The following is a 26680-nucleotide window of genomic DNA, read 5'->3' on the forward strand; positions in this document are numbered from 1 at the left end:
ATATTTATTAACAAGCGAACATTTTCTAACTCTACTGTCTTCCTGAATACAATTAACACCTGATTTTTTATGTTCAGTTTAATTTCCCATTTTGTATCTTTGACACCTCCCTAAAGCCTACTTGACTTGTCTGACATATTTGCCAGATATTATGAGCACTTCTTGCAGGATGGATATTTCTTAATCTTATCTTTCGGGTAGTTAATAGATTTTCATGTGGTCTGACAGGCGAATACAACTTTGGTCACACAGGGTGAAATACCCCTTTAAAGGTAATAATACTGATAGCATGTCAGAAATAAAGATTAGGAAGGCTCTTCAGAAATCTACATGTTGTGTTTCTAGTTTAAAGGCACAAAATGTTTTTGTTATGTATATACCGGTAATTATACTTACTTGTGAAACTAAATGTGCAGGGCAGTAAGGAATGGGATGGAGGAGTCACAATATGAATTGCAAGAAGATTTAAGAGTTTTGTTTAGATTTTTCCACTTATTCCTAACTGTGTAAACCCATACAGGGTAGGTGAGATAATATTTATTGGACCAACTTCTGTTGGTAATAGAGACAAGCTTTCGAGCTTACACAGAGCTTGTCAAAAGTTTCTCCCTCTCACCAACAGAAGTTGGTCCAATAAAAGATTTAACCTCACCCACCTTGTCTCTCTAATATCCTGGGACTGTTATGGCTACAACACTGTATATAAGACCATACAGTCATTAACTATAGTTGCATTTATACACAAAATTTTGTAATGCTTTTCGGTCGCTTCTCTTCTCTCCCACATTATATTGAGAGATATTTTAAAGAACTAGCAACAGCTGAGTCAACAGAAGCTCATCATCAGTTAAGAAACAGAACAAACATATAGCACCTTGTTCCAGTTTTTCCCTTCTATATCTCACATCATTCTGACTTCCCCACAGTCAAAACATGGAAGCTAACCACAAGCTTCAACAATATTCTTTCAAGACTAAATCCTATGAACTGTTACTTAAACTGCCTAATAACTCAAAGAAAATGAGTGACTTTCTTTCAGACATCTAAATTTCACAGATATTCAAATCCACGTCTGGTAAACACACACTTAAGGGAAAACTGACCATGCTGTTTACATTAGAAATGGTAATAATGCAATTTATTTACTTTTAAAAAATAATATTACTAGAGGGAAAACAAGCACTTTTTTTTTTATCAACAACACGCTGAGCAGTCTCTCATTATTCAATTAAGATGATGTGCCTATCAGTAGAGTGTTTAATGGAGAACACAAAATATTTGTAATACAAAGACTAAACTAAAAACAGCAAATGAAAGCAATACACCTTTAGTCTTCCGCAGACACATTAATGATCAACTGCCTGGTTTGTATTTTAAGTATGATTAGAAAGCTATGCATGCATCTAAATACAGATAGAAATGTCTAGTGTTTTACAAATCACAGAAAATGAAACTTCAACTTTTACCCTAATTACAACCTGTAATCTAACCAATAGTAGTTAATATTTTATTGGGTTAAACTGACTGATATTGATGATAATTAAGGCTATGAGTCAGTCACGGATTCCGTGATTTTATGTGATTTCCGTGACTTCAGCCCTGGACGGTGGGTCTCTGGCTTCCACGATTTATTGTTTATTGCCCACATCCTGGCCATGACTTTTACTAAAAATACCTGTGCCAAAACTAGTGATAACAAAACTAACTTTTACCAATGTGTACAGGAATATATTACCCCTCCCCCCCGCAAAAATAATTATTAAAGGGCCGAATCCTGTTGTGCAGGGTTTCCTGTTGGAAAGCCACACGGGAAGTCTACTGTATCCAGTTACAGAGACAGACATACTGTATATCAAATTGCATAACTTCTCTGTACCTCATTTGCCCATCTGTTAAATAAGAGAACATTCTACAGAAGTGTTGTGAAGATTAATTCATTAATGTTTCAGAAATTACTTTGAGATGCCCAAGAAAAAGTTATGTTATAATCTCAAACAAAAAAAACACCCTACACCTGTTCTGACAGAATGAAGGTTGAAATTAAATTGCCCTTTGAAACAAAACAGATTGTAAAAAAAAGTCTCAATGACTGATATAAAGATTCAAACACCAAGCTTAACTTTCCCCCTGTATCCTTGTTCATCTTTCACCTGCCGGTTGGAGATGATTATACCATTTGCCACAAAAAACTTCAGTCTGCTCTACTAAGTATATACCACATATATAAACTGCCAAATAATGGCCGTTATTTGTAGAACGTTAGAACAGACACCTGTGCTTCCAGTCTATTATCAGGTAGAGGGGGTTTCCACTATGTATCAGGAGTATCAGGGTGGACTGGGGATAGACTTTTCTATCTGGACCCTGAACTAAAGAGACTAAAAATGTGTCAGCAGGAGGTATGCAGCTGATTGCTGATGGCCAGCTGCCTGCTGCCGGTGCAATGTGCAGTACCCAGACTGAGTGGGCAGAGGAACAGAAGATTTACTAAGGTGCCTCTCAGCCCTCTCAGGTTAATCCATGTGACTTTGAGAGCCTAAAGGGATTGGGGGCAGATGAAAGCTGGTAGCTGTATGCTGCCTGAAGCACAAAGAGGCTGCCAAACAGGGCTTACAAACATGCTAGCTCAGCGGCAGAATTAAAGCCCTCACATGGGTTTATTCTTGAATCTGAGGCCAATGTGTAGAGAGCCGACGGGAAACGGGTGATTTGACCTAGAGGCTGAAGTACAACTTGAAAATGTAAGTTTATACACAGTAGGGTAGAGGCCTGAATCACAGACCAAAACATCTGAAAATCATGTCCCTCTTGCAGCTACACCTGTCCTGGGTTCTAGCAATAAGCTGCTGCTGACAACTGCTCGCTTCCCACCTATTAAACTGGACACATGCTATCACATTCTAAAGTCTAACACACACACACACACCTTGCAAGATCAGTAGGGAAGAAAGCCTGCCATGGTGTCTGTGGACAATAAAGGTTTATGATTTTCCATATTTTTGTCTTGAGCCAAATGAGAATTTTTATTTATTTTATCCCCCCATGGCATCAAGTAAGTTCAACTGTCAGTCTCTACTTTGGGGAGGGAGTGCAGTGGGGTAACGTGCCACTGCCTGTCTTTCCCAAGCAGTAGGCTGAAAATTCAACCTCAGCATGTTCCCTGCAGGGAGTGGTAGTGCAGATTAAGCCTCTGGAAGAGAGGAAGCAGAGTAGCATGCACTCCCAAATGCCTCTGAGGGAACTTTCTGAGGAGCCTGCTGCTGCTGCTAGGAAGATGCAACTCAAAAACTTAGTTTTGCAGATCAAGGAGCATGGAGGCGGGAGAATGCCATTTCCTCAGCTCTTCTTTGACCCCATTCACCTGAGTACCCAATAGGGTTGCCATCCATCTGGTTTTTACCCAGACAGTCAGGTTTTTTTGCTTCCATGTCCGGGTGCCATTTAGGGTTGCCAGGTGCCCAGTTTTCGGGGATCTGGCAACCCTAAATGGTGCCCAAACCAAAAGTCCAGTTACTGTGGGGCGGGGGGGAGGCGCCGGTCATTAACCTGCACCAGGCCCTGCTCAGACGGGGCCGTCTCCTAGCTGCAGGCAGGCTCCTTGAGATGATCCAACAAGCAATGGGGGGTGGGCGGGGGGAGACACGAGTCTGCGATGGGGGTGAGGTCTTGCGAGTCCTATTACCAGCAATTAGAAAGGTGGTCAACCCTAGTGCTCAAAAGTATCTGCAACCGACATTCCTCCTTCTCCACCCACACACTCCTCTCCAAGCATGTGTACGGAGAAATAATTGGTAGCTCTAAAGCTGAGGGGAGTACTGCTAGTTATTTCTTGTGATGCTGCTGAGGCTTAGTGATGGGATCTGGGGGGGGAAGAGGGGGCGTGAAGACTGTGCTATCATTTGTCCCTCCTTCAACAAGGGAAGTCAAATATTGGAATGGGATGTTTTCTTTAACACAAAAAAAATTATAGTGACACACACACAAGCCTAGGGCCCAATTTTGCTAACTCAAATTTGAGTAGCCCTGTTGACTTTAATGGGACTATTTGCACGAGTAAGCGTTTGCAGGATTGAGCCCCCCATCAATGTGTGTGCAATGTGAAAGATATTTTGACAATGAAATGTCTAGAGAAATGTCTCTCTCTTTTTTTAATGAAAGATTACATTTGGTAGAGCAAAGTTTGTAACGGCCACTGTTCTTGGGGACACCTTCAGAACAGCTCTGCTTAAAAACTTTACACTCCAGCTTGGTAAAAAGTCCTATGCGCTACTTTCAATTGAGGATAAGTGGCTACAATAAATCAGTTTTTGAATCGTGAGTAGACAAAAAGTGAGAATGACTGTCCAAAAGTGAAAAACTATTTTTTTCAAAGATATATTACTCAAAACTTCAATCTTCCCAACTAAGAGACAAACATGGAAACTTTTATGCAGAATGGAAGTTTAATAACTTTAAGACACACTTCTCCTTTTGTGTTCCATAATTATTCAGTATTAAAAGTAACTTTTTCTGCAAAGTTTTTCAAAACTATTCTACCATGGGAACATACGTAATTTATATCTAGTCCGCAAATAACCTGTTAACATTCCACTTTCTGCAGAAAACTGCTCCCCCCAAAAGTTATACGCTTCCTTTTATTTACCATTGTTTTCCTGACCCACTTCTCACATACATAACGCTGAGCCCCTGCACATGCATTTGCTGAATCAGAGCCACAGTACTCAATTCTCTATGAGTGGCCCCCCCTGTGCCCTTGTGGAGCCCTACTGACTTCATGCCTATTGACCTGTACAGCAAGAGTTGCAGGATCACAGCCGTAGGTTGTCCACCTGCTGTGGTGGAGACTTCATAATTGCCTATAAAGCACAAGTCAACTACTAACTGATGAGAGTAAGAAAGAAATTGTTCTTGTGGGCAGGTTATTCCATAATTATCAACTACAGGTGTGTGTGTGTGTGTGTGTGTGTGTGTGTGTGTGTGTGTGTGTGTGTGTGTGTGTGTGTGTGTGTGTGTGTGTGTGTGTGTGTGTACTGAATTATTCAAACAGGACACTAACTAGATGGGCCACTACTACAAAACAATATGATAATTCATTTGTATTCTGGTGGTATACAAACAATTATCAAAAGAAATGTAAGGGTAATTTATCAGGACATAGAATTAAGTTATATTTTTAAATATAAACCAATGTATGGTATTTAGATTCTTTTAGCTTTATGCTGTATCAATCACTGGATAGTAAAATACTTCAGTTCATCATATTTTTATTAGACATGCATGTTTGTGCAAATATTTAAAGTATGGTACATGTGACCACATACTAAATTAAAATGAATGATATTAGACTTTTTAAAAAGTATTCCTTACAGAACTATGTTTGCAGTAACTGAATTTTGTATTTTATGTACAACATTTCTATTTAGCTTAAGAGTTTCCTATTTTCCATAAGGACACCTAGCACCTATGACCATTCTGGGATAAACATAATTGCCAGTATCATAGAAATGTAGGGCTGGAAAGGACCTCGAGAAGTCAAGTTCATCCCCCTGTGCTTAAACTTATACCATCCCCGACAGGCACTTGTCCAATCTGTTCTTAAAAACCTCCAATGACAGGGATTTCACAATCTCCTTTGGAAGTCTATCAATTATTACAAGGAACTCATTAAAATGTTTTATTAATATGGCTATTGTCTTTGTATTTTGGAGCTTTAAATAGCATGTATATATCTAAGAAACCTGACACCATATGATAATCACTGATAGAATCTAATTAGTCCAGAGAGAGAGAGGATAAAGCCCAGGCCTCCTGTTCTCCATTCACTGGATAACACTGCTATAAGCACAATAAAATGTTGATATTAAATATACATCACAGGATTGAGTGCTCAAATACCTGGGATTGTGTCTACTTTCCTAGAACTAAATCTAAGGCTGTCTACACTTTTTTTTGGTACTGGTGTAGCTACAGTTTTGTAACAACAACACAAACGAACAATAAGGGTCTGTCCTTCAAATATGTACAGTAAAAAAATCAAGCTTAATTGGTAATAATGCTTTTTGAGACTCTAATTTTAAAACTTTGCATGAATCTTAAGAATTAAAGTTTAAATAACAGGAAAACTGACTAGAACAAAACATGTATACATAAGGATACTAATTTTCACTTATATTGTTCCAGCTGTTATTCTGTTAATTGAAATAAACTATTGATTCATAAATAAATTTATTCATAGCAAAAATATGGATAATCAAATTTGATGTGACCTTCTGTGTAAACATTTTTAATTCTTCAACCACACAGATTTTTTAAAAAACAATTAGTATCATTGACTGGAAATATCTGTCTTAATTGACATTACTGTCTGAATCTTTTGTAAACGTAATATTTCCTGAGTTGGAAAATCATGATAGACTGATAACACCAAAACAAGACATTCTAAGTGTCAGTACCAATTGACACTACATGATATTTCTCATCACATTTAGTTAACAATGGCATTTGATGCCAGTGATGGTGTCAATTAAAATGTGAAGCATTTATGGTTTCTATATTATAGTTTAAATGCATGTATGTAAACAAGAGAAACTTTTTTTCAGATCCGTATTCTAAAGGGATACCATATCCCAAAACATACAGTATGTTCACTAAGAAAGATCAAACACTGGTTGTACCGATAAAGATAATTAGAAGTAAAAGTAACATCTAAAACATAAACTACAATAGAACTACAATCAGTTTCTCACAAAAAACGAACATTTATGAGGTAGAATAAATTGTTTCACTCTGCACAAAGATCTATGTGCACTACACATGGGTATAATATAGGATTTGATATACCAGATCAGACCATTAAGCTCATCAAGACCAGTATCCTGTCTGTTGCAGTGATCAACACTGGATGATTCTTAGGAAGACAAAAACCCACCTCCAACTATGGATCACCTCCATTGTTCACTCTGGGGAGAAGTAGTGTGGTTTTATGGGAGAAGACTGGATGTAGTTTAGATTTTTTCTGGACTGAAAGGGGCAATCCTCAGCTTGGGACAACTTTGGGGTAGAGGGAAGGCAAAAAAGCTCTCTCTTTACGCTTACCCCCAATTAATCCACTTCTTGTCTAAACCAGTCTTTCCTGCTTCACAAAGAAAGAGATTAAGACCTTCCTTTTGATCCTTGGCATTTTGCCTTCTATTGTCCAATCTCCCATTCCTGAATAGGAACTACAATGTCATGCCTTACCCTCCAACCAAGCAGTTCTTTTATTTTACAACTCTGCCCTTGCAAAAGATGCTATGAAGTGTCTGGTCCCTGATATAACAAACATGTATGTGTGTGAACAGCTCTGTGGAATTCAGTAAGAGACACTCTTGCCTAAAGTCACACACAAACATAAATGTTTGTAGGATCAGGGTCTAGACTGTGTTTTAGCCTTGGAAATTTAGCAGAACGTGATAATTCTGCAGATCTTTAGTTAAAAAAATATCTATGGAGAATATTTATTTGTTAAAGATATTAATATTTGTATTTCAGCAGCACCTGGAGGTTCCAGTTGAGGATCAGATCTCCATTATGCTAGACTATGTATGCACATATAATGATATATTGCCCTGCCCCCAAAAACTGACAATCAAAGTAATTTATCAGGATTTGGTACCATACTGCATGTCTGATGTTGTCTTCCTTCAAAAGAACAAAAATATAGTAAAAATAGTTCCAATTAGTATGCTTGATAATGCAGCAGTATTTTCATGAGAGTGTCTTGTTTGACATAGCCAGAATCATTTCTTTCTGAGTAGCAAGTTTGCACAGAATGGAAGTCACAAGAACTTTAACTGTAGGAAAGCCATTTACCCCAAAGCTTGGCTGTCTGATATATACCTTTGTCTTAATACAACGTTTTTCTATCATTTTGATAAAGAGAAGGAATTACTAAAAATCAGTTCAATTGGCAACTGCCCAACATAACAGAAAACTTAATAGGCCAAATTCAGACCTGTGGTGTTTTCTATAGTCCTTGTCCACACTGGAAAAGTTTATAAGTATTTTTCTGCACTAGGTAGCTCCACCAGGTGACAAACAATGGAAGCTATAATATACACAGGAAGTTTCTGTCTGGTTTAGTTTTTTGTTGTTGTTGTTGTTCTTTTGTTGTTGTTGTTGTTGTTTTTTACCACCGTGTTGTTAACCTGGTAATAAAAATGCCTGTATCCCATCTATACAACAGCTTCAGTACTGACAGAACTGATACAGAAAAACATTTACAGAATGTTCCAGTTTAGATGCACCTTTATTGGTCAAATAGAGCATTAAATCAATCACTATTCCAAGATCAAATTCCTAAGATTCTCCTTCTTTCTTTAAATCTTCTAACCCTCAGATGATTTAGGGAGCTAAATGGAGATTTAATAAACTTATTTTCTGTTCAGGAGCTCAATTCCTGGACAGAAAATAATTTGTTATAAAAGTCCTTTAAGAAAGAATAAATTGTTTCTTACCAAACTCCTTATGTTTTTGGTTTTCAGCAAAACCTGAATATAGGGATAATTGCAGTAAATCTGAATCTATTTACAAGCAAATACCACTACTATAGAATTATTGAGGTATTATCAATACAATGTTAAGAAATTATATATTGCAGAATTGTTTTTATCCCTTAATAGTTAAATATCCTGAGCTGAATCAGAATTACAATATTTAGCTCAGAAGCAACTTTTCTTTTTAGTATAGGAACAAGAATGGTTTAATAGTTCCATGTCAGTGCTCCAATAGTCTATCTAACTTTTTTTTTTTTTTAAAACAGTGAGGAGTGTTATAGATTTGTGTACAAATATATCTAACATCCTTTCCAAACACTTTTTGCATATATTATCAGAACAGGCTGCATTTCAAAAGCTAGATGCTTAAGGCCAATTTAACCCTCCTACAATGAAAGCCACTCTGGGCGAGGCAGAGAAAGTGCAGCAAGCAAGTGAAGGACGCCACAATGCCCAGAGGTTTGCACCAGGCATAACACCTCCAAGGGCACTGGGAGAAACATGCTCCCTGACAAACTCATGCAATAGCTGCAGAAAAGGTGCAGTCTGCAGTCAGTGCATCCCCATAGTCATTGGCCAGCACACAGGGTGTGACAATTTGGAGGAATCTATGTACAGCTTATGAATTCTGTTTGATATTGGGGACTGTCTGTATCTGGGTCAGAGTGAAAACTCTGTTTTGATTGTAAGGCTAGTATTTGCCTTCTCTGCTGTCTTTTGCCTCCATGCTGAGCTAAATCCCACAAAGGCAACAGGAGAAATTCTTGCACCTGGCATAGGGCTAACAATAGAGGGTTAAACTTTGCGTATCTCTACACAGTAATTAAAAACCTGTGGCTGGCTCATGCCAGCTGAGGGCTTGTGGGGCTCAGGCTAAGTGGCTGTTTATTTACAGTGCAGATGTTTGGGCTTGGGCTAAAGCCTGATCCTTGGGACCCTCCTCCCTGGCAGGGTCCCAGAGCTGAGACTCCAGCCCAAGCCCAAACACCTAGTCTCAATTAAACAGCCCGTTAGCCCAAGCCCTGTGAGCCCATGTCAGGTGGCATGGGCCAGCCTCAGGTGTTTAATTGCACTGTAGACATACCCTTTGACAATCATCCATTTAAATGGTGTACCCTTGGACAAAGAGACAACTGATGCTCCAGGTAAACAAGATTTCTTTTGTCCGAACTCTAGAGGGGTGGTAACTACACAACAGATCACTCAGTTGGGGATTTTGAAATGAAACTGAGCAGGAAGTCACCTGACAAAGGGAGTTTGATGTTATAAAAGAAAGGGACTCTCACTGATCATTTTTTTCAGGGCGGGCAGGATGGGAGAGAGACTCCATAATGAGAAGCTACATGTTGAAGGACTGGGGAGAGGAAAGATCCATGACTCTCTAGAGGACTCTAGCCTATGCACAAAGAATGACCGAGTGGTGAAGAAACTGAGGCAGGGAAATTGTGTTTTGCAGTTGACTTTCCATTCTTTCAACTCTCTATGTCTGTGTATCCTTATGTTAAGTAAAGAGTAATTAATTTTAAACTGCTGTGCAAAGTCTATCTGTGTGTGCTTGTCTGCTTCACTATCACAAGCCCTTCAAGAGGTGAACTATAAACCTAGAGCACCCATATGGCTGGAGTTCTGGGAAAGGGTGTGCTTAAGTTATGGGGCAAGCTGAGGGATCAGCACTGATCCTGGGGGTGCAGGGCAAACGGCCCATGAAGCTCAATTTCCGTTGCCCCATCCTCAACAAACGCCCTGGAAGAGCTTTCTCATTTCAGATGTGTTGTTACTGCTGTGCAAATATTAAAAAGGTGGGCTGCTGGCACAGATAAGGATAATATCTCTGGAGTGCACTCAAAGTGAAATTCTGTCCCCACTGAAATCAATGGGAGTTTTGCCACTGACTTCCATGGGGCCAAGATTTCACACCCACGGTGTACAGTGCATCTGAGACCAAATTCTACCTAGGGGTTATTTAAACTGATCTGGGCCCTGGATGCATGCCCTACTATCCTGTGTTCATAGTGTCTACTTTAAGTTTTATTACTATGTAATATCCTTCATTAGTGATGACACAAAGATTTTAACCTAGTTAATCTATTGGGATGAACAAATTCAGCTATTTCACTTTCAGCCTAAATAAGAATTTCAGTTAATGGACACTGAATATATAGCAAGTTATCCATAACAGAAAGGATGCTCAGGATCTCACCTCTTCTGTCTTTCTTTGAAACCATTTATATTATTAATTACTAGGTGTTGACTCAATTATTCCTAAACTTTCTCTAATCTTCCTAGCACTTATATAGTCTGTTTTATGTCCTATTTAATGAACCCTTTTTATGAACGTTAGAGAACCAATTTCTCTAATACATATTTGTAGTTGACTTTCCATTCTTTCAACGGACTGAACAATTGCCATCATATTTTTTAAAATTTGATTTTGAAAGGTTTAACAATGTAATAAAATGTAAATGTTGTCCACAAATATTGCTATTCCTTGCACAGGTTCAACTGACAATCACACTGGATCTTTCTTATTCCAGAATGTAGCCTAGGTTTAAATACTCATGTAGATCAGTATACAAGTGAAGAGGAGCATTTGTCTTGCAATAAACTAGTTTAAAGATAATGTTGCATCACTTTGTTAAATAGGTTTAACATTAAAATACACTTACTGGTCACTGTCTTGTCCTTGTCAACAAGGAGAGTTGCATCAGTTTAATGAAGGCATGAATTTTAATTAAAAATTAAACAAGTGTAAACCCCTGCTTGAACACTTATTTTGATTTAGCCTAAAACTAAACCTTAATAGATGACTCAAACAAAAATAAGAGTGACCACACAGGAGTTTGCATAAGAATGACTAAAACAGTGCAAGCCTGTGTGTAGAGAAAGCCCCCACTCTCACAGACAGAGTCTATGGTAGGGCTATTATAACGAGGTTAGTTATGATGTTTAATAATTTTTTTAACCAAATTTAAAACTGGTTTGAGCTAATTTGATTTAAAGAAGATGTGACTGTCCAGAGGTCCTGAGCATAAAAGAGTACCCGTTGCTTTATTTATTTTTTCTTTCCCTTATCTCTTCCTATTATAATTTTTTTCCTATATTTTGATAGCTTTCTTCTCAACTCTAAAACTAGGTATTTCATCCATTAGATTTGTCTTCCTCATAAACCATTGCTAAGCCACTCCTTTCAGATGTCACCTTTCTCCCCTTAGATACTTCTCTCTCATCTCCCCCATTGGTCCCATTCTCTGCACATCATTGTCTTTATTTCTAGTGCCCACACCTTGGACTTCTCTCTGCTTCTAAAGTCTCCACCCACTTTGACTCTGAAGGTACGTCTACACTACGGGATTATTCCGATTTTACATAAACCGGTTTTGTAAAGCAGATTATATAAAGTCGAGTGCACGCGGCCACACTAAGCACATTAATTCGGCGGTGTGCATCCATGGTCCGAGGCTAGCGTCGATTTCTGGAGCGTTGCACTGTGGGTAGCTATTCCGTAGCTATCCCATAGTTCCCGCAGTCCTCCCCCCTTGGAATTCTGGGTTGAGATCCCAGTGCCTGATGGGGCAAAACTCACTGTCACGGGTGGTTCTGGGTAAATGTCATCAGTCATTCCCTCCTCCAGGAAAGCAACGGCAGACAATCATTTCGCGCCCTTTTTCCCTGGATTGCCCTGGCAGACGCCATAGCATGGCAACCATGGAGCCTGTTTTGCCTTTTGTCACTGTCACCGTATGTGTACTGGATGCCACTGACAGAGGCGATACAGCAGCGCTACACAGCAGCATTCATTTGCTTTTGCATGATAGCAGAGACGGTTATCAGTCGTTCTGTACCGTCTGCTGCCATTGTAAATTGGCAATGAGATGACGGTTATCTGTCGTTCTGTACTGTCTGCTGCTGTCATGGGTGCCCCTGGCTGAGGTCGACCGGGGGCGCAAAGACAAAAATGGGAATGACTCCCCAAGTCAATCCCTTCTTTTTTGGTATCTAAAAATAGAGTCAGTCCTGCATAGAATATGGGGCTAGTGTACTGGAGAACCAGAGAGCATAGCTGCTCCGTGTCAGACCCCGCAGAAATGATGAGCTCCATGCCATTCACGGGGGGTGCCCCTGCAACAACCCCATCCATTGCTTCCCTCCTTCGCCAACCTTCCTGGGCTAGCGTGGTAGTGTCCCCCCAAGTTGTGTCATGAAGTAATAAAGAATGCAGGAATAAGAAACAGTGACTTGTTAGTGAGATAAAATGAGGGGAAGGCAGCCTCCAGCTGCTATGATAGTAGAGGCAGGACATTAAACGGTGCGGGGGAGAGGAGCCCAGCATCCCGCTGCTATGATAGTCCAGGCAGTACAGAAGCTTTTTTTTTTTTTACACGTGAAAGGGAGGGGGCTGATGAAGCTCAGCCCCCAGTTGCTATGATGAGGACGGTTATCAGCCGTTCTGTACCATCTACTGGGAATGACCAGGCATCATTCCTATTTTTACCCAGGTGCCCCCGGCCAGCCTCACCTGAGGCCAGCCAGGAGCACTCACAGGCTGATGACGAGAACGGATACCAGTCCTTCTGTACTGTACCGTCTGCCACCGAGGAGAGGGGAGAGGATGCTGCTGTTTAGCTCTCCAGCACCCCGTCTACCAGCAGCATGCAGTAGACATAGGGTGACATTGAAAAAAGGCGAGAAACGATTTTTTTCCCTTTTCTTTCGGGGGGGGAAGGGTGTAAATTGACGACATACTCCCTGAAACACCTGGGAAAATGTTTTTGACCCTTCAGGCACTTGGAGCCCAGCCAAGAATGCAAATGCTTTTCGGAGACTGCGGGGACTGTGGGATAGCTGGAGTCCTCAGTACCCCCTTCCTCCCTCCATGAGCGTCCATTTGATTCTTTGGCTTTCCGTTGCGCTTGTCACGCAGCACTGTGCTGAGTCCCTACTGTGGCCTCTGGAGATTTTTTCAAGTGCTTCGTAATTTCATCTTCTGTAACAGAGCTGTGATAGAACAGATTTGCCTCCCTATACAGCGATCAGATCCAGTATCTCCCGTATGGTCCATGCTGGAGCTCTTTTTGGATTTGGGACTGCATCGCCACCTGTGCTGATCAGAGCTCCACGCTGGGCAAACAGTAAATGAAATTCAAAAGTTCACGGGGCTTTTCCTGTCTACCTGGCCAGTGCATCCGAGTTCAGATTGCTGTCCAGAGCAGTCACAATGGTGCACTGTGGGATACCGCCCGGAGGCCAATACCATCGATTTGCAGCCACACTAACCCTAATCCGATATGGTAATACCGATTTCAGCGCTACTCCTCTCGTCGGGGAGGAGTACAGAAACCGGTTTAAAGAGCCCTTTATATCGATATAAAGGGCCTCGTTGTGTGGATGGGTACAGCATTAAATTGGTTTAACGCTGCTAAAATCGGTTTAAACGCGTAGTGTAGACCAGGCCTGAGTTTACCTGAGATGGATCCAAAGCACAGTCCTGATCACCCTACAAATGAGGATGAAGAGATAATGTAAAAATGTTTGGGTGGGTAATAGAATGAATATGCTGGTGTCACCCTTCAAATACAGGTATATCAACAGCCCTGAAACATTATAGATTTATAGAGCCTGTAAACCCTTCCAGATAATGGTAAAATTCTCAAATCTTTATCAAAAGAAGAGCAAATTTATGACTTACAAGCATAAAACATCAATGATGCTTCACAAACGCCAACACTATCCAGGAAATAAGACTAAGCTCCAAAGCGCTGTGCATAAAATAGGAGACTTGGGGGTTCTCAGCATACCTGACTAAATAATAGTGTCTAACCACCAGCCAGAAGGGCAAATGCGCAACAAGTGTCTTCAAAATCCAACATTCAAGTCATTTATATTGATTTCAATTCAGCTAATCTTCATAAAGCTAACAATATCACCTTCATCAGTTCACAAAATCTGGAGGGAGATCCAAATCTCCTCTTGAATATAGATTATCTGCACATTTAAAAGTAGCAGAGAAGTTATAAAACTGAGATTTTTTTTGAAAAGTTAATTCAAGGTCTTTAACTTCAGATAATATAATGCCCCAACTACCATCTGGCTAGTATATCATCTTCTGTATTACAAAGTCGGTCATTTTGTCTCAGTAGTACCAATGCAACTGACAGTGTCAGTATTCATTCAGTAACTGATCCAACTAAACTATATGTAAAAAAAAGCTCAACTAAAACACGTCGCTCCTACTTACGTTTTGTACTCTCCACCCATTTTGGGGACATTCATTGCAAAATATATTTTAAATAAATATTAAAGATATTTAAATATTTGTAGGTGAAAAGACGCTCAGTAAACTGAAGGAAAAAAACAATTACTGAAAAATGAGTCTTATCTTATAGTCATATGGTTTTAAATATGTAGAATGAAATTCAACTTCAGACAGAGGCAGAGAGCCAGCAAATTATGCACTTTCATTAGAAGGGTGGGAAACAAGGCAGGGCTATTGTACAAAAGAACAGGGTGCAGCATTTTGAAACAGAAAACCCGGTATTCATTCTACATTTGTTCATTCCAACAAGTTACCATATTCAGGAACAATTACTACTTTAAAGTCACACCGCAGTTTGATCTCAGCATTACTAATTAGATTACCACCAAAATACTTGCTAACTCAATAATAAAGCAAGATTATTATTTTTAAACATTTTCTTCTATTCAAAAGTCTGTACAGCATCACTCCCCCTAGTGGATCAAGAAATGCAATGTATATCAAAATTACTTTGAATTTCTCACAGTAAGAAGAAGAGATGCTCATTGCAGTTGCTCAGAGCAAAAGCAACCAAATCTACTAGACAGTACGTCTTTCAGCACAGCAATAAAGAATTCATCTTATTTCAGTCTGATTACTTGCTAAAACGTGTATTTTTACTAAAAGAGACCATCATTTTTCCTTCCCCTGCCTACCAATTAATAAGAAGAGCACTCAATGAGAGACCATGGCACCATACTCCCAACGAATGGCAAATATTTCTAGGATAGTTTACTTACAACAAAATAATAAAAAATAATTAAATCTACAAACTAGCTTAGCTTTGCAGGCAGTATAAACTACAAATGTCTGAATAGTGCCTCATTCTCGCTTTCAGCAGTAGAATAGCTTTTGTGGTAAACTTAACAGCCAGTTTTGCTACATTTCATTAACTTCAATTATTTTTATATATTTTCAAAACTGACTTTCTTTTTGTATCTATGCCTTAGTATCTTTGTCAGTAGCTGGTATGACAATTCCAGGGATTTTCCAGGAAAGTAGTTGATTAGTGAAATTTTCAAAATATTTTCAAAATCCTTAGTCAAGAAAAGCAGCTACACATGGCAAAAAGTTTAAATGAACTCTTTTTCACATTTCTTCTTCATTACATATTTCACATCTATTCACAGTAATTCACGTCATGGAAGAAATTTATATATATTTCATCTACGTACTTCAAAAAAGAGCAGCTTCTTTGCTTCTCACTGTATATACATGAGATCTGAATAGCTATGATAATTATAAAACACTGACCACACAGAGCTAACATAAAACAGGGAAATAGGTAAAATATTTGTCAAACAAATATCTCTGTATCTATTATCTCCTAATGGATGTCATTAATACAGTTAATGGAATTTAACTTCAGCTAACAGGGATTGGGTTTTCTGGGTATTATACTGATATTGGTTTTTTAAATAACAATTGCATATGACATAGATATTTTATATCTTTCTAAATAAAGTTATGACTTGATCCTTTTGAGTAAGCAAGAGGCAGGCTCCTTAATTCAGTGTGAATAAAGCATGCTCAGCACCTCACAGAATTGGACCTTCAGCTATAATATCAAAACTTCAAATGCAGTTATTTGATGATTTCTAGACTACAGGAACTAAGAATGATGGCTGAATAAAACATCAAGTTTAAAAACATTAATTGTTACAAAAACAAAAACTAGTAACTAAAGTAACACATTTCTAGGAAGTGACATTTTACAGAAAGACAAAAGCATACATTTTCCACCAAAATCTAATGCTGCTGTCATCATCAACAACCCAACAAAAGCTACAGCTACCTAAAATTGAAATGAAAATGTAATGTATGGAAATATTCTCTTATAAAATCTCCTTAGGCTTCACATGTATTAATGTATTAGTTTGCAAACATTAAGATCAAAGGCAAAGCAACAAATACATCCTAAAAGTTTTAGTCAGATTTTTATTAACGATATACAAGTAGCAAGGCATAAAAAATTAATATGTTCAAGCCTTGAAATGTCAAGTGTAATGATCTCTAGCTCTGCTTACCTCCTTTGCTTTTTGTTTCAGCCTAGCTTGCTCTGGGTCTTCTTGCCTTGAGCGACTCTACATGTTTAAAAAAAATGGGAAAAAAGGTTAACAGATGGTTTAAGAACCCCTCATCTGTTGCAGTAAGTTAAAAAATAGCAAAGAAAAGAGAACAGGATACAAGGTGTCAAAGATGGGATGCTTAAAGTCATAGAAGTGCAATTTCAAGCCTGTAGGCCTCACCCAATACACTGTTAAATATTCAGTTGTAAATAAAATCGACACTGTAAGTTTAAATAAAAAACCCAACCTACTTCTGTTATTACCAATTCTAAAGTTTCAAGGGAAGTTTAGATTCTGGCTATTTAATACATACACATGCATTTGCTATGAAACAATTATGTTCTAACTCAGAAAAGAAAAACACCTGATAGAAGCATCATTCAAATATTTTACATTATCTTTTATCATTTATTGATTTAAAATCTTTCACAATCAAATAATTATACTCAAATATTTCATTAACAGAAACATATTCTAAGGTTAAAACTGGTATCGATACAGAATGAATACATCTATTAGAAAGTCCTTGTCTCAGCTACCATCAAACTAGCACAATTAAAAATGTGAGCATTCTGTAAAAGCATACTGTGTTTACTGCATAAAAACACATATTTAAGGCTCAGCCAAGACATGACACCTTTCTATTAATTGTCAATCTACAAACTACCAGTGAAACCCTCCTTACAAAATATTTTCCCTTCAGAAATAGAAATAAGTAGCTTTCAGATGCAGAAAGAATAAAGCTATATGGTTATATATATGTGATCCTTAGAGTATCTCTCTATAGGTATTTATATATTTGTACGTAAATACTAATAACTAATTATTGCCTGAATATTTTAAGACAATTATGTCACACATTTAAACCAATATGCAGACACTAAATATGTATTAAAGGTCAACAGTAATGAGAAATTCCTTAATTCAGATTCATGGAATTCAGTTATCACTCAAACAAAACAAATTTAGAAGCAGATTAGAAATGTATTATTGTCGTTTCTTAATTTATTATATGATTGGCTAAATTTCAGATAGTTAGGTATCAAAACCATATCCAGTCATTGTTAAAAAACCTGTGGTTCCCATATGAACAATTATTCTTGTTTGACACATGAAAGGTGTAATTATTTATTTGTATATTTCTTTGCATATTAAGTTTCCTGCTATGTCATTTACACAAATACTAATGGAACAGTAGTTCTATCCTTTTTCTTTCCTTCACCTTTCCAACTTGGAGAAAGATCTGAGGTTTCGGAAAAGAAAGAGTGAATAATTTGCAATCACATAGATGCTGCTTTTTGTGTGTTTGTGGGTGGAACATCTTATACTGTGCTCTCGTTAAAAATGTAGGAAGTTAAAAGTCCATGAAGAAAAAGCAAATGGAAAGCACGAATTAGGAGCAGGAAGAGGCCAGCTCCTAGCATGGCAGACATAGCTGTAGGGAGTTCTGACTATCTTGTAGCTGATATTCTCTAATGTCCTGGGACAAACACAGCTACAACACTGAATTTTGGCAGGTAAGGGAAAACTCACTCTGAATTTACTGTACTGTTTTTTAACTGGGATTATTTTTCCAACTGGTACTGCATGTAGATTAAACTATAATGCCAAAAAAAAGGGACCAAACTGGAGGAAAGGCTTTTTCAAGATTTGTCTGACACTGTCATCACACATGCTAGCTTCATCTTCCAATAGCACCTAGCAGTGATTTTGTGGCTGCTGGCATAGTTAAGGACAGCTTGGTTAGAGAGCTTCTGGAGAACAGGTAATGAGAAGCAGAAGACTATAGATCTCTAATGACTACAAAGTTAAACCAGCCAAGATAAAACTTTAAGATGACATACAGAAGGGGACTTGAAACTACAGCGATCAGGCAAATGCAAAAGCTCATGACAGGTACATCAGTCTAATCAATTGTTAAAGTAGAAGGCTGGGAATAAGGAGATCTGGGTTCTATTTTCAGATCTGAGAGATCTGTGAACCGATTCAGCAAAGCAACTAAGAACTTACTTAAATCCATTCCTACTCAGCAAAGAATTTAAACATATTTATTTGGCATGCAGTAGGGTGTAAATTTATGCTTTGCAGAAAAGGGATGGACTTAAGCACATACTCAAGGGCTTAGCTGAACAGGCCTAGTACAACTCATTTAACCTATTTGTGACTCAGTATCTCCATGTGTAATATGAAGAACTGCTACTGAGAAGGACAGTTTGGACCTCGTTTGAGCAGAATTTCTCTAGAAGTCCCTTGTCCATCCAAAAGCCAGGCTGTCAGATGCTGTGTTGGGGTGGGTTGATCCTGCCCCCTTCAGTAACAGTAGGTTTTGAGGTTTCCGTAAGTGAATGCATGGCTGGGAGGCCACCTGGAGAGCCATCATGAACCAGAACCATCTTGGCCACCAAGGAGCTATTAAGATTACTGTCACCTTGTCCACCTTGATTTTCATGGAGACACGTGGTAGGAGAGGGATGGGAGGAAAGGCCTACATCAGTGAGTCTGACCATTGCACTAGGAAGCCATATCCTCTGGAACTGCGTCCCTGTGCATTACAAGATCAGTAAGCAGGGCATTTCTTGTTTGCCTGCAAGGGCGGAAGGGGCCCAAGATGGGAATACCCAATGAGGAAATAACTGTTAGGCCACAGATGAAATGAGCATCCATTTGTGGTCCTCATGCAAATGCCAACTGCTACGAAATTCATTGTCTTGGTAGGTGGATTGCAGAGAGGGTGATCTGATGTTAGATGCACCAGTTCCATAGCTAAACTGCTGTGTGGAGAGTGGTGTGCACCTTGCTTCCCCGCACTTGTTTATATAACATACAATGGTCATATTGTCTGACCTGATTTGGACATGAGTGAATCAGATTGAAGGCAGGATTTGCTTGCATGCTCTATACAAGGTCAAGGAGATTGATGCGTTGTGGAGTCCAGGAACCTTGAGACACATGGTCATCCAAGTGCTTTCCCAGACAAGAGGAGATATGTCTGTGACAAGCGTTCTTGTGGGTGGGGTGGGAATAAAAGGAACCCCCACAAAAACATTGTCAGTCTTCTCCCATCAGGTGAGAGATGCTGGGAGGAAGTGAGACTCTTGTCACTTGTTCAGGGCACAGACATTTCTCAACCAGGGACTGGAGGCTGCACAGATGAAGTTTGGTGAGTGGGGGTGTCTCACATATGCTCATGATGCTGTGTGGCTTACGGAGGACTAAGCAGGCCCAGACTGTTGTTTGAGAACAAAGTTGAATTGGGATACCGAGGTCCTTTACTGCAAGGAATCTGTCCTGTGGTAATTAGGCCCTGGCCACCTCGAGTCCAGGACTGCTCCTAAAAATTCCATAGACGTCATAGGTTTGAATTGGACTTTCCTGGGTTTACTTGAAGATGCTGGGAGTGGCAAAGGGCAAATAGGACAGTGAGTGCTACCTGCACTTCTCAATATGATCAACCCTTGAAAAGCCAGTTGTCCAGGTACGGAAATATATGGTAGCTGTGACAGCACAGATGTGCTGCTACCACAGCCATGACCTTTGGAGTTGTAGAAAGGCCGAAGGGGAGAACCTTGTATTGAGCCCATTGTAAAACACAGGAATTCCCTGTATGCTGGGATATCTACATGAAAACAAATGTCTTTTAAATCGAGCACCACAAACCGTTGACGACATTCAGGGAGAGGATTATAGTGGTTAAGGTAATCACCTGACTCTTGAGTGGCAGATGAGGACATTCAGCTACCTGAGATCCAAGATGGATCTCCAGCCCCTCGGGCTTTTCAGGGATTAGGAACTATTTGCAGTAAAAGCTCTCCTTTCCCCTTGTGTTGAGGAGGTACTGGCTCTGTTACCCCAGTTGCATCAGAGAATCTGCCTCCTGTTTGAAAATTATCTTGGGAGAAAGGTCCCTGAAAAGGTATGGGAAAGGGACTTTTGGGGAAGGAATAGATAGGAGCTCATCTGTAAGTAGGCAGTTGATATGATGTCCAAGACCCATTTGTTCAAAATGTTGCCACCTCAGAAAGAAATGGACCAGGCAACCACTAACAGGGGTGAGTGAAGGAGACATCCCGTCAAAATGCTGTCTTTGTGGGTGGCTTGGTCTAGGGAGGGAATGGTTAGAGCCTTGAAAATCCATGGATATCCGCTTCATATCCATGGATGCGGATGCTGATATCTGCGCATCATTTTTGCAGGATTGGATGCAGTTAAAACTGCGCAGGGCTCTACTCACCACTGGCCGTGCCTGGGGGGGGGGGGGCGCAGCACACTCAGGGCTGGCAGCCAGCAGCTGGGTGGCAAGTTGGAGTCGGGGCTGTCCAGAACCCGCTCACTGCGCCACTTCCTGTCCAGCAGCTTGGGCCCCTCGGGCAGCACCAGCGTCCCCACCATGGCCCCTCCCTCTCCCATCGCTAGCCCTTGTGGACAGTTTGCTGTTGAGGATGTGAACACAGGGAAAAGATGGCTAGCTGATCGCAGCTCAGATCGTGGGTTGATCCTAGTGCAGGTGGATCGGATGCAGATCCACTTTTTTGTATCTGTGCAGGGCTCTAGGGATGGTGGTGGGTCAGTGTATCTGCCACCCTGTACCTTGTGGCACTTTCTCAGGTTCACAGGGTTTGTGATGGTAAAATGGCTGAGGGGCTGGCCAATAACTCTGCTGCAGTGCCTTAGAGACTTTTCAAAGAAGCACCAGGGTATATATTTCCAAGGAATGGAGGGTGTCATGGGAGTCCTTTACTAAATGAAATGAAAAGGTTATTATCCTCAAAGAGAAACCTTTACTATTGCCCAGACTTCCTTGGGAAACCCCAATGACTGCGGCCATGAAGCCCATCTCATGATCACCAAGGTCTCCATGGAGCAAGATGCAGTGTCTGCTGCATCAAGCTTTGCTTGAAGGGATGACCTGGCTACTAATTTCCTTTATGACAGGTTTCAGAGTAACAGACGTGTTAGTCTGTATCTGCAAAAAGGGAACAGGAGTACTTGTGGCACCTTAGAGACTGACAAATTTATTTCAGCATAAGCTTTCGTGGGCTACAGCTCACTTCTTCGGATGCATAGAATGGAACACACAGAAAGAAGATATTTAGACATACAGAGAACATGAAAATGTGGAAGTAGCCATGCCAACTGTAAGAGGCCAATCAATTGAGATGAGCTATCATCAGCAGGTTTTTTTTTTCTCCTTTCTTGCTTTAGTGCATCGGTCAAATTCAGGAACTTTTATCTACCCTTCTTGTCAAGAATTAGACTTTTTAACAGAACGTTTAAAGTGAACTCCTATTTTGCAATGGTTACTGGGTCAGCTTGCAACTGCTAAGAGAGTGGCACTGTATAAACAAAAGCCTCAGCACACACAGTTTGAAATGCATCAGGGAAAATCAAAAATGATGATAAAACAATTACATCAAAGGAACATACTTGCACTGGACTGGAAGGGAGCTTCTGGGCCTTCGAGTCCAATCCCTTGCTACTTACAGGTACCCTGGTCACGTAATCCTATTCATAAATGTATCAAGCTCCTCAAGCCTCCTAATAAATGATCGTTTTCAGTGTAACGACAAAAGATGAAATCACCTTGTAGTTAACCCACATTAAGCTAAAGCCCAAGTAAACAGGTGTGTCTGGTCTCTGAGGGTCATCCAATGCAAGTTCTGCTGTTTTGACCCGTAGTAAGAGCAGGTTCCTGATTTAAGGACTATCCAGAGTGTGCAAAGCTAAGTACTCCCAGGAGAGGCAACTCAATTGATTTCTAAGACCCTCAGAAAACATAATGAAGAGCACAGTATAAAGATGCAGAAATAGAGGGATCTCAGATGTCACAATGGCTTATAGGGTGAGAGGTGGTCTCTTAGGTAGGTCTTATGTGCGTCATAACAGAATAAACCCAACACTTGGATTGGATGCTGAAGCAACTAGGAGGCTAATGTAATATGTTTGATATAATTTAGACTACAAAGAAAATGCCATGATGCTCAACACTAGAAGAAGCTTCCCATTGACTTTCAAAGGTAGCCCTATATGCAGCATGTTGCAGAAGTCTAATAGGGAGGTGACAGAAGAATAGATCATTGAAGCAAAGCTCCATCTTAAAACTAGTTAGATTTCTCCCACCAAAAGTACTCCTACTAGAATGCTGTTCCAGGACCTCACTCCTCTGATGGTTAGAAAGCTTTGCCCAATTTCCAGCCTAAATTTACTCATGCCCAGCTTATATACATTTATTTTGTGCCAACACTGTCCTTTAGCTTAAATAGCTCTTCTCCCTGCCTGGTGTTCACCTGCCTAATGTATTTGTAAAGAGCAACCATATCCCATCGCCTCTCAGTCTATGCTTTGCTAGGCTAAACAAGACAAGTTCTTTTAATCTCCTCTTGTAAGACAGATTCTCTATTCTCCTGACCAGTCTAGTAGAAAGCCTTCATTTTAAAATCTGAGATTTTTATGAAAGGTTTCCTCAAATGCTGATGAAATCGAGACTTAAAAGCATATAAGCTGCCCGAAATGTGTCACAGCTAACTGGGGTGATCTGATATGCTACTTTTAAAAACATCACTGGCTTCTCTTCACACTCCATTTCAACTGTAAGCTTCTTGTCCTTGCTTCTCAGATCCTGTACAACTTTGCTCCTGCTCAGCTCTTGAACTCCTACTTACCACTCTACTCTGTCCCTTTTTGCTCCCTTCTCGCCTTCTTCACTCCACTTCCACTCAAGCTACCTGACTAACAACCTCCTTTGTGCTCTCTTATTCTGGTCTCCAGGACTTCTTCCAGGTCACCCCTTTTACTTGGACCCCTCCTCCAATCTCAGTCTGCCACATCTCCACCCTCTCTGTCCTTCAAACACAAACTTCTTTCACAACCTCAAAGCACGGAAGCTTTAAGTAAAGTGGATATTAAAAATATAAACTTTAAATCATGAAACTTTTTTCAGGCACCTGTTCACCACCACTCAGTCACTTCAGTTCCTTTTGGAACCCTTCCCCCATCATTCAACTCTGTGGCCATGTCTAGACTAGGAAAATAGCTGATATATTTTAAACGTGATGTAGCATATTTTAACTAGCACATTTTTAAACCCTAGGCTTCCTCCTAAGATTCCCTTTGAGGGTTGACCATGACCAGCTAACATGTTTTTAAAGTTGTTAACCCCACCTCTTAGAATTTAAGAACACGTTCATTAATTACTTAGCCAACATGTTTTTAAACACGACCTATTTTCCTAGGCTGGGCAGGATGCTATTTTGTCTGTGTAGTCTGTAAGTTCCTTGGGATAGTGGCCTTGTCATCTTACTTATCCGAAAAGCACGTGGAGCTTTAATATACATAATAAGCTTCGAAAATGTGATTCACTAATGTTAAGTTTAATGTATATATTCAAAATAAATACTTAAGGGGGGGTTTCAAAGCACATTTTGTCAAACTCTTTTGACAAAGGAGCTTTCTAAAACCTCAGCTTTTCTTCCTAATATAGTGAAGTATTATTAAATAGAATGACGACCGTTGCTGCATTTTAAAGCAGGAGATATGCATCCCATGGAGCAGCGGTTCTCAAACGGGTTCACGGACCCCAAGTCATGTCTTGCTCCAGGTTTCCGCAAATCATGTCTGGTTCCAGGGGGGTCTGTGAGTCATGTCTGGTTCCAGGGGGGCCCACGAGTCACATCCGGGGCTGCTGGCCCCGCTGATCAACTCCTCTCCTCCTCCCCCCAGTGCCTCCTTTACTCTGCGAACAGCTGTTCAGCAGCGTACAGGAGGCGCTGGGAGGGAGGGGGAGGAGCAGGGATGGGGCACACTCAGGGGAGAGCAGAGGTGAGGGAGAGGAAGGGCAGGGGGGAACCAGGTGCAGGGAGGTGGAGGAAGGGGTAGTGTGGGGATGGGGCCTGGGGCTAAGCGGGGTTAAGCACCCCCAGGGAAAATTAAAAGCCGGCTTGTGGGTCTGCGAAAAATTTTAAATCAAAATGGGGGTCCTCAGATTGCTAAAGTTTGAGAACTGCTGCCATAGAGTTCTTTCTTGCAGTTAGACAGCGTTTGCAGTTTTTTTAATGAACAAAGTTTACAAGTTTTATGTTTATATTTTAGTTGAATATATCCTCCTCCTGTAGCCATTTTTTCAAGACAGATAGAATATGAATAATTATGCATAATATTATGGTCAGAATTATAATCCCTTTGCTCACAGTTCAATAGGTTGTTACAATTTATCCACACAATTTGTAAAATCAGTGCTGCACTACATTTTACATTTTATGTCATTTACAAAAATGTAAGATATACCACTAGATTCAGAACCACTTTGGAGCCTTAAGCTTAAAGGACTTGTGCTTTAAAAGCTCTCAGGGCTAGCATGTGATTGTCTTCTGCTTTCAGCAAGCACTTCCATCACAGTCTAACGCTAGGCACTTATAACTTCACTTTTTTTTTAAATCTATATTGGGAGACTTTAATGTTTCAAATTCATCTTTTTCATTAAAGGTAAGAGTCACAACTGTAGGTGCTGCACTATTGAGAGCCACTGCTGTGCCAACAGTTTCAATTTTAAACCTATTTTTCCCATTGATGACATTAGAACTTCACCCACGGCTGCACCAACTTATAACTTTCACTTTTCATTAAAGAAGTTAAATTGGCAACATGAAACACTTTGCTTTCACATTAGCTGTGTTAATAAAAAGTGAAAGTTAAAAGCAGCATAGCTGAGGGTAAAACCATATTCAAAGTTGTGGTCACACTGAGGTGGCATGCAAAAGTACACGTCCAAAAGCTGTTTTTTTGTTTTGTTTTTAATTGTTAAAATGATAGAAAGTAACAAAATTTCAACTCCCCTAGAACTAAGCCCCCCACTTTCTTATCACAAATGAGTGGGCAGTGTCAGTTCAGAAAGGAGCCCATCTCACAAAAAGCAGTATTGCATCAATTGTCACGCTCATTGTTAGTCTCAGGAGACAGGAAAAGGATTAAATGAGCATGGAGATTTAACTCTCCTCTCACTCAGAGAGGTGGCTCCTACAGAAGAGGATGGAAGCCCATGGGCAGCACTGTAGTAGGGAAATTTGCTATTGCCACTATCTGCACTACATCTGTTCAGTGAATAGAGAACCGTAGCCTTGAGTGGTGTCAAATTCAGCACCATCCGCAAGCACTAAAATTAACTTTATAAACTGTACCAGAATATAATCCTTTATTCACTAACTTAGTGACAATTTTTACCAAAAAGAGGCTATGAAAAAATATACTACACTCCTATGATTGTTGTATTTATTTTTAATACCCAGGAATTTGGTACTACCATAAACACTAAACAAAAAAATACTAAAATGAATGGACTAATAACTGAGTCCCAGGACCTGATAGTATGATATATGCCATTCAATTACACGTATGGTGAGAAAAATTCATTTGTCAATGTCACACATCATGTGCAATGCAGCCAGTATGATCACCTGAACTAACATTTTAAAGTAGTTTTATAAACAATTTTGAAATGGTCACCTTCCTTAAATACTGTAACATGGAATATTTTTTATTTCTTAATTCCTTGGACATAGACAACCCCCATCTACACATATCTAGTGTAAAAAGCATGTGACTATTCAAATATCCATTTAGAAATAAAATCAATCCATGATCACCAACTATGGTTTCACATTGTGTTTTCTTCTGCCACCAAGAGCATTTCTATTATTGACCACATATTCAAAATCGTATTCTACTCTCACATGTAAACCTTATACATCCCAGGTTATTGAGACAATAAACAAAAGAAACAAATAAGGCCCAAC

The 26680-nt window shown here is 39.8% G+C and overlaps 1 protein-coding gene across 3 annotated transcripts in view; it reads right to left on the reverse strand.

Annotated features, from left to right (window-relative positions):
* LOC123349356 (transcription initiation factor TFIID subunit 4-like) overlaps positions 1-26680 on the reverse strand; it is a 202600-nt gene that overhangs the window by 83239 nt on the left and 92681 nt on the right. For all 3 annotated transcript variants that reach the window (XM_044987325.1, XM_044987324.1, XM_044987323.1), the window contains one exon: positions 16854-16910. In XM_044987325.1, coding sequence (XP_044843260.1) covers positions 16854-16910 — 57 coding nt within the window. The remainder of the gene's footprint in view (positions 1-16853; positions 16911-26680) is intronic.

The sequence above is a fragment of the Mauremys mutica genome, chromosome 14 (genome assembly GCF_020497125.1).
Source record: "Mauremys mutica isolate MM-2020 ecotype Southern chromosome 14, ASM2049712v1, whole genome shotgun sequence".
NCBI lineage: Eukaryota > Metazoa > Chordata > Testudines > Geoemydidae > Mauremys > Mauremys mutica.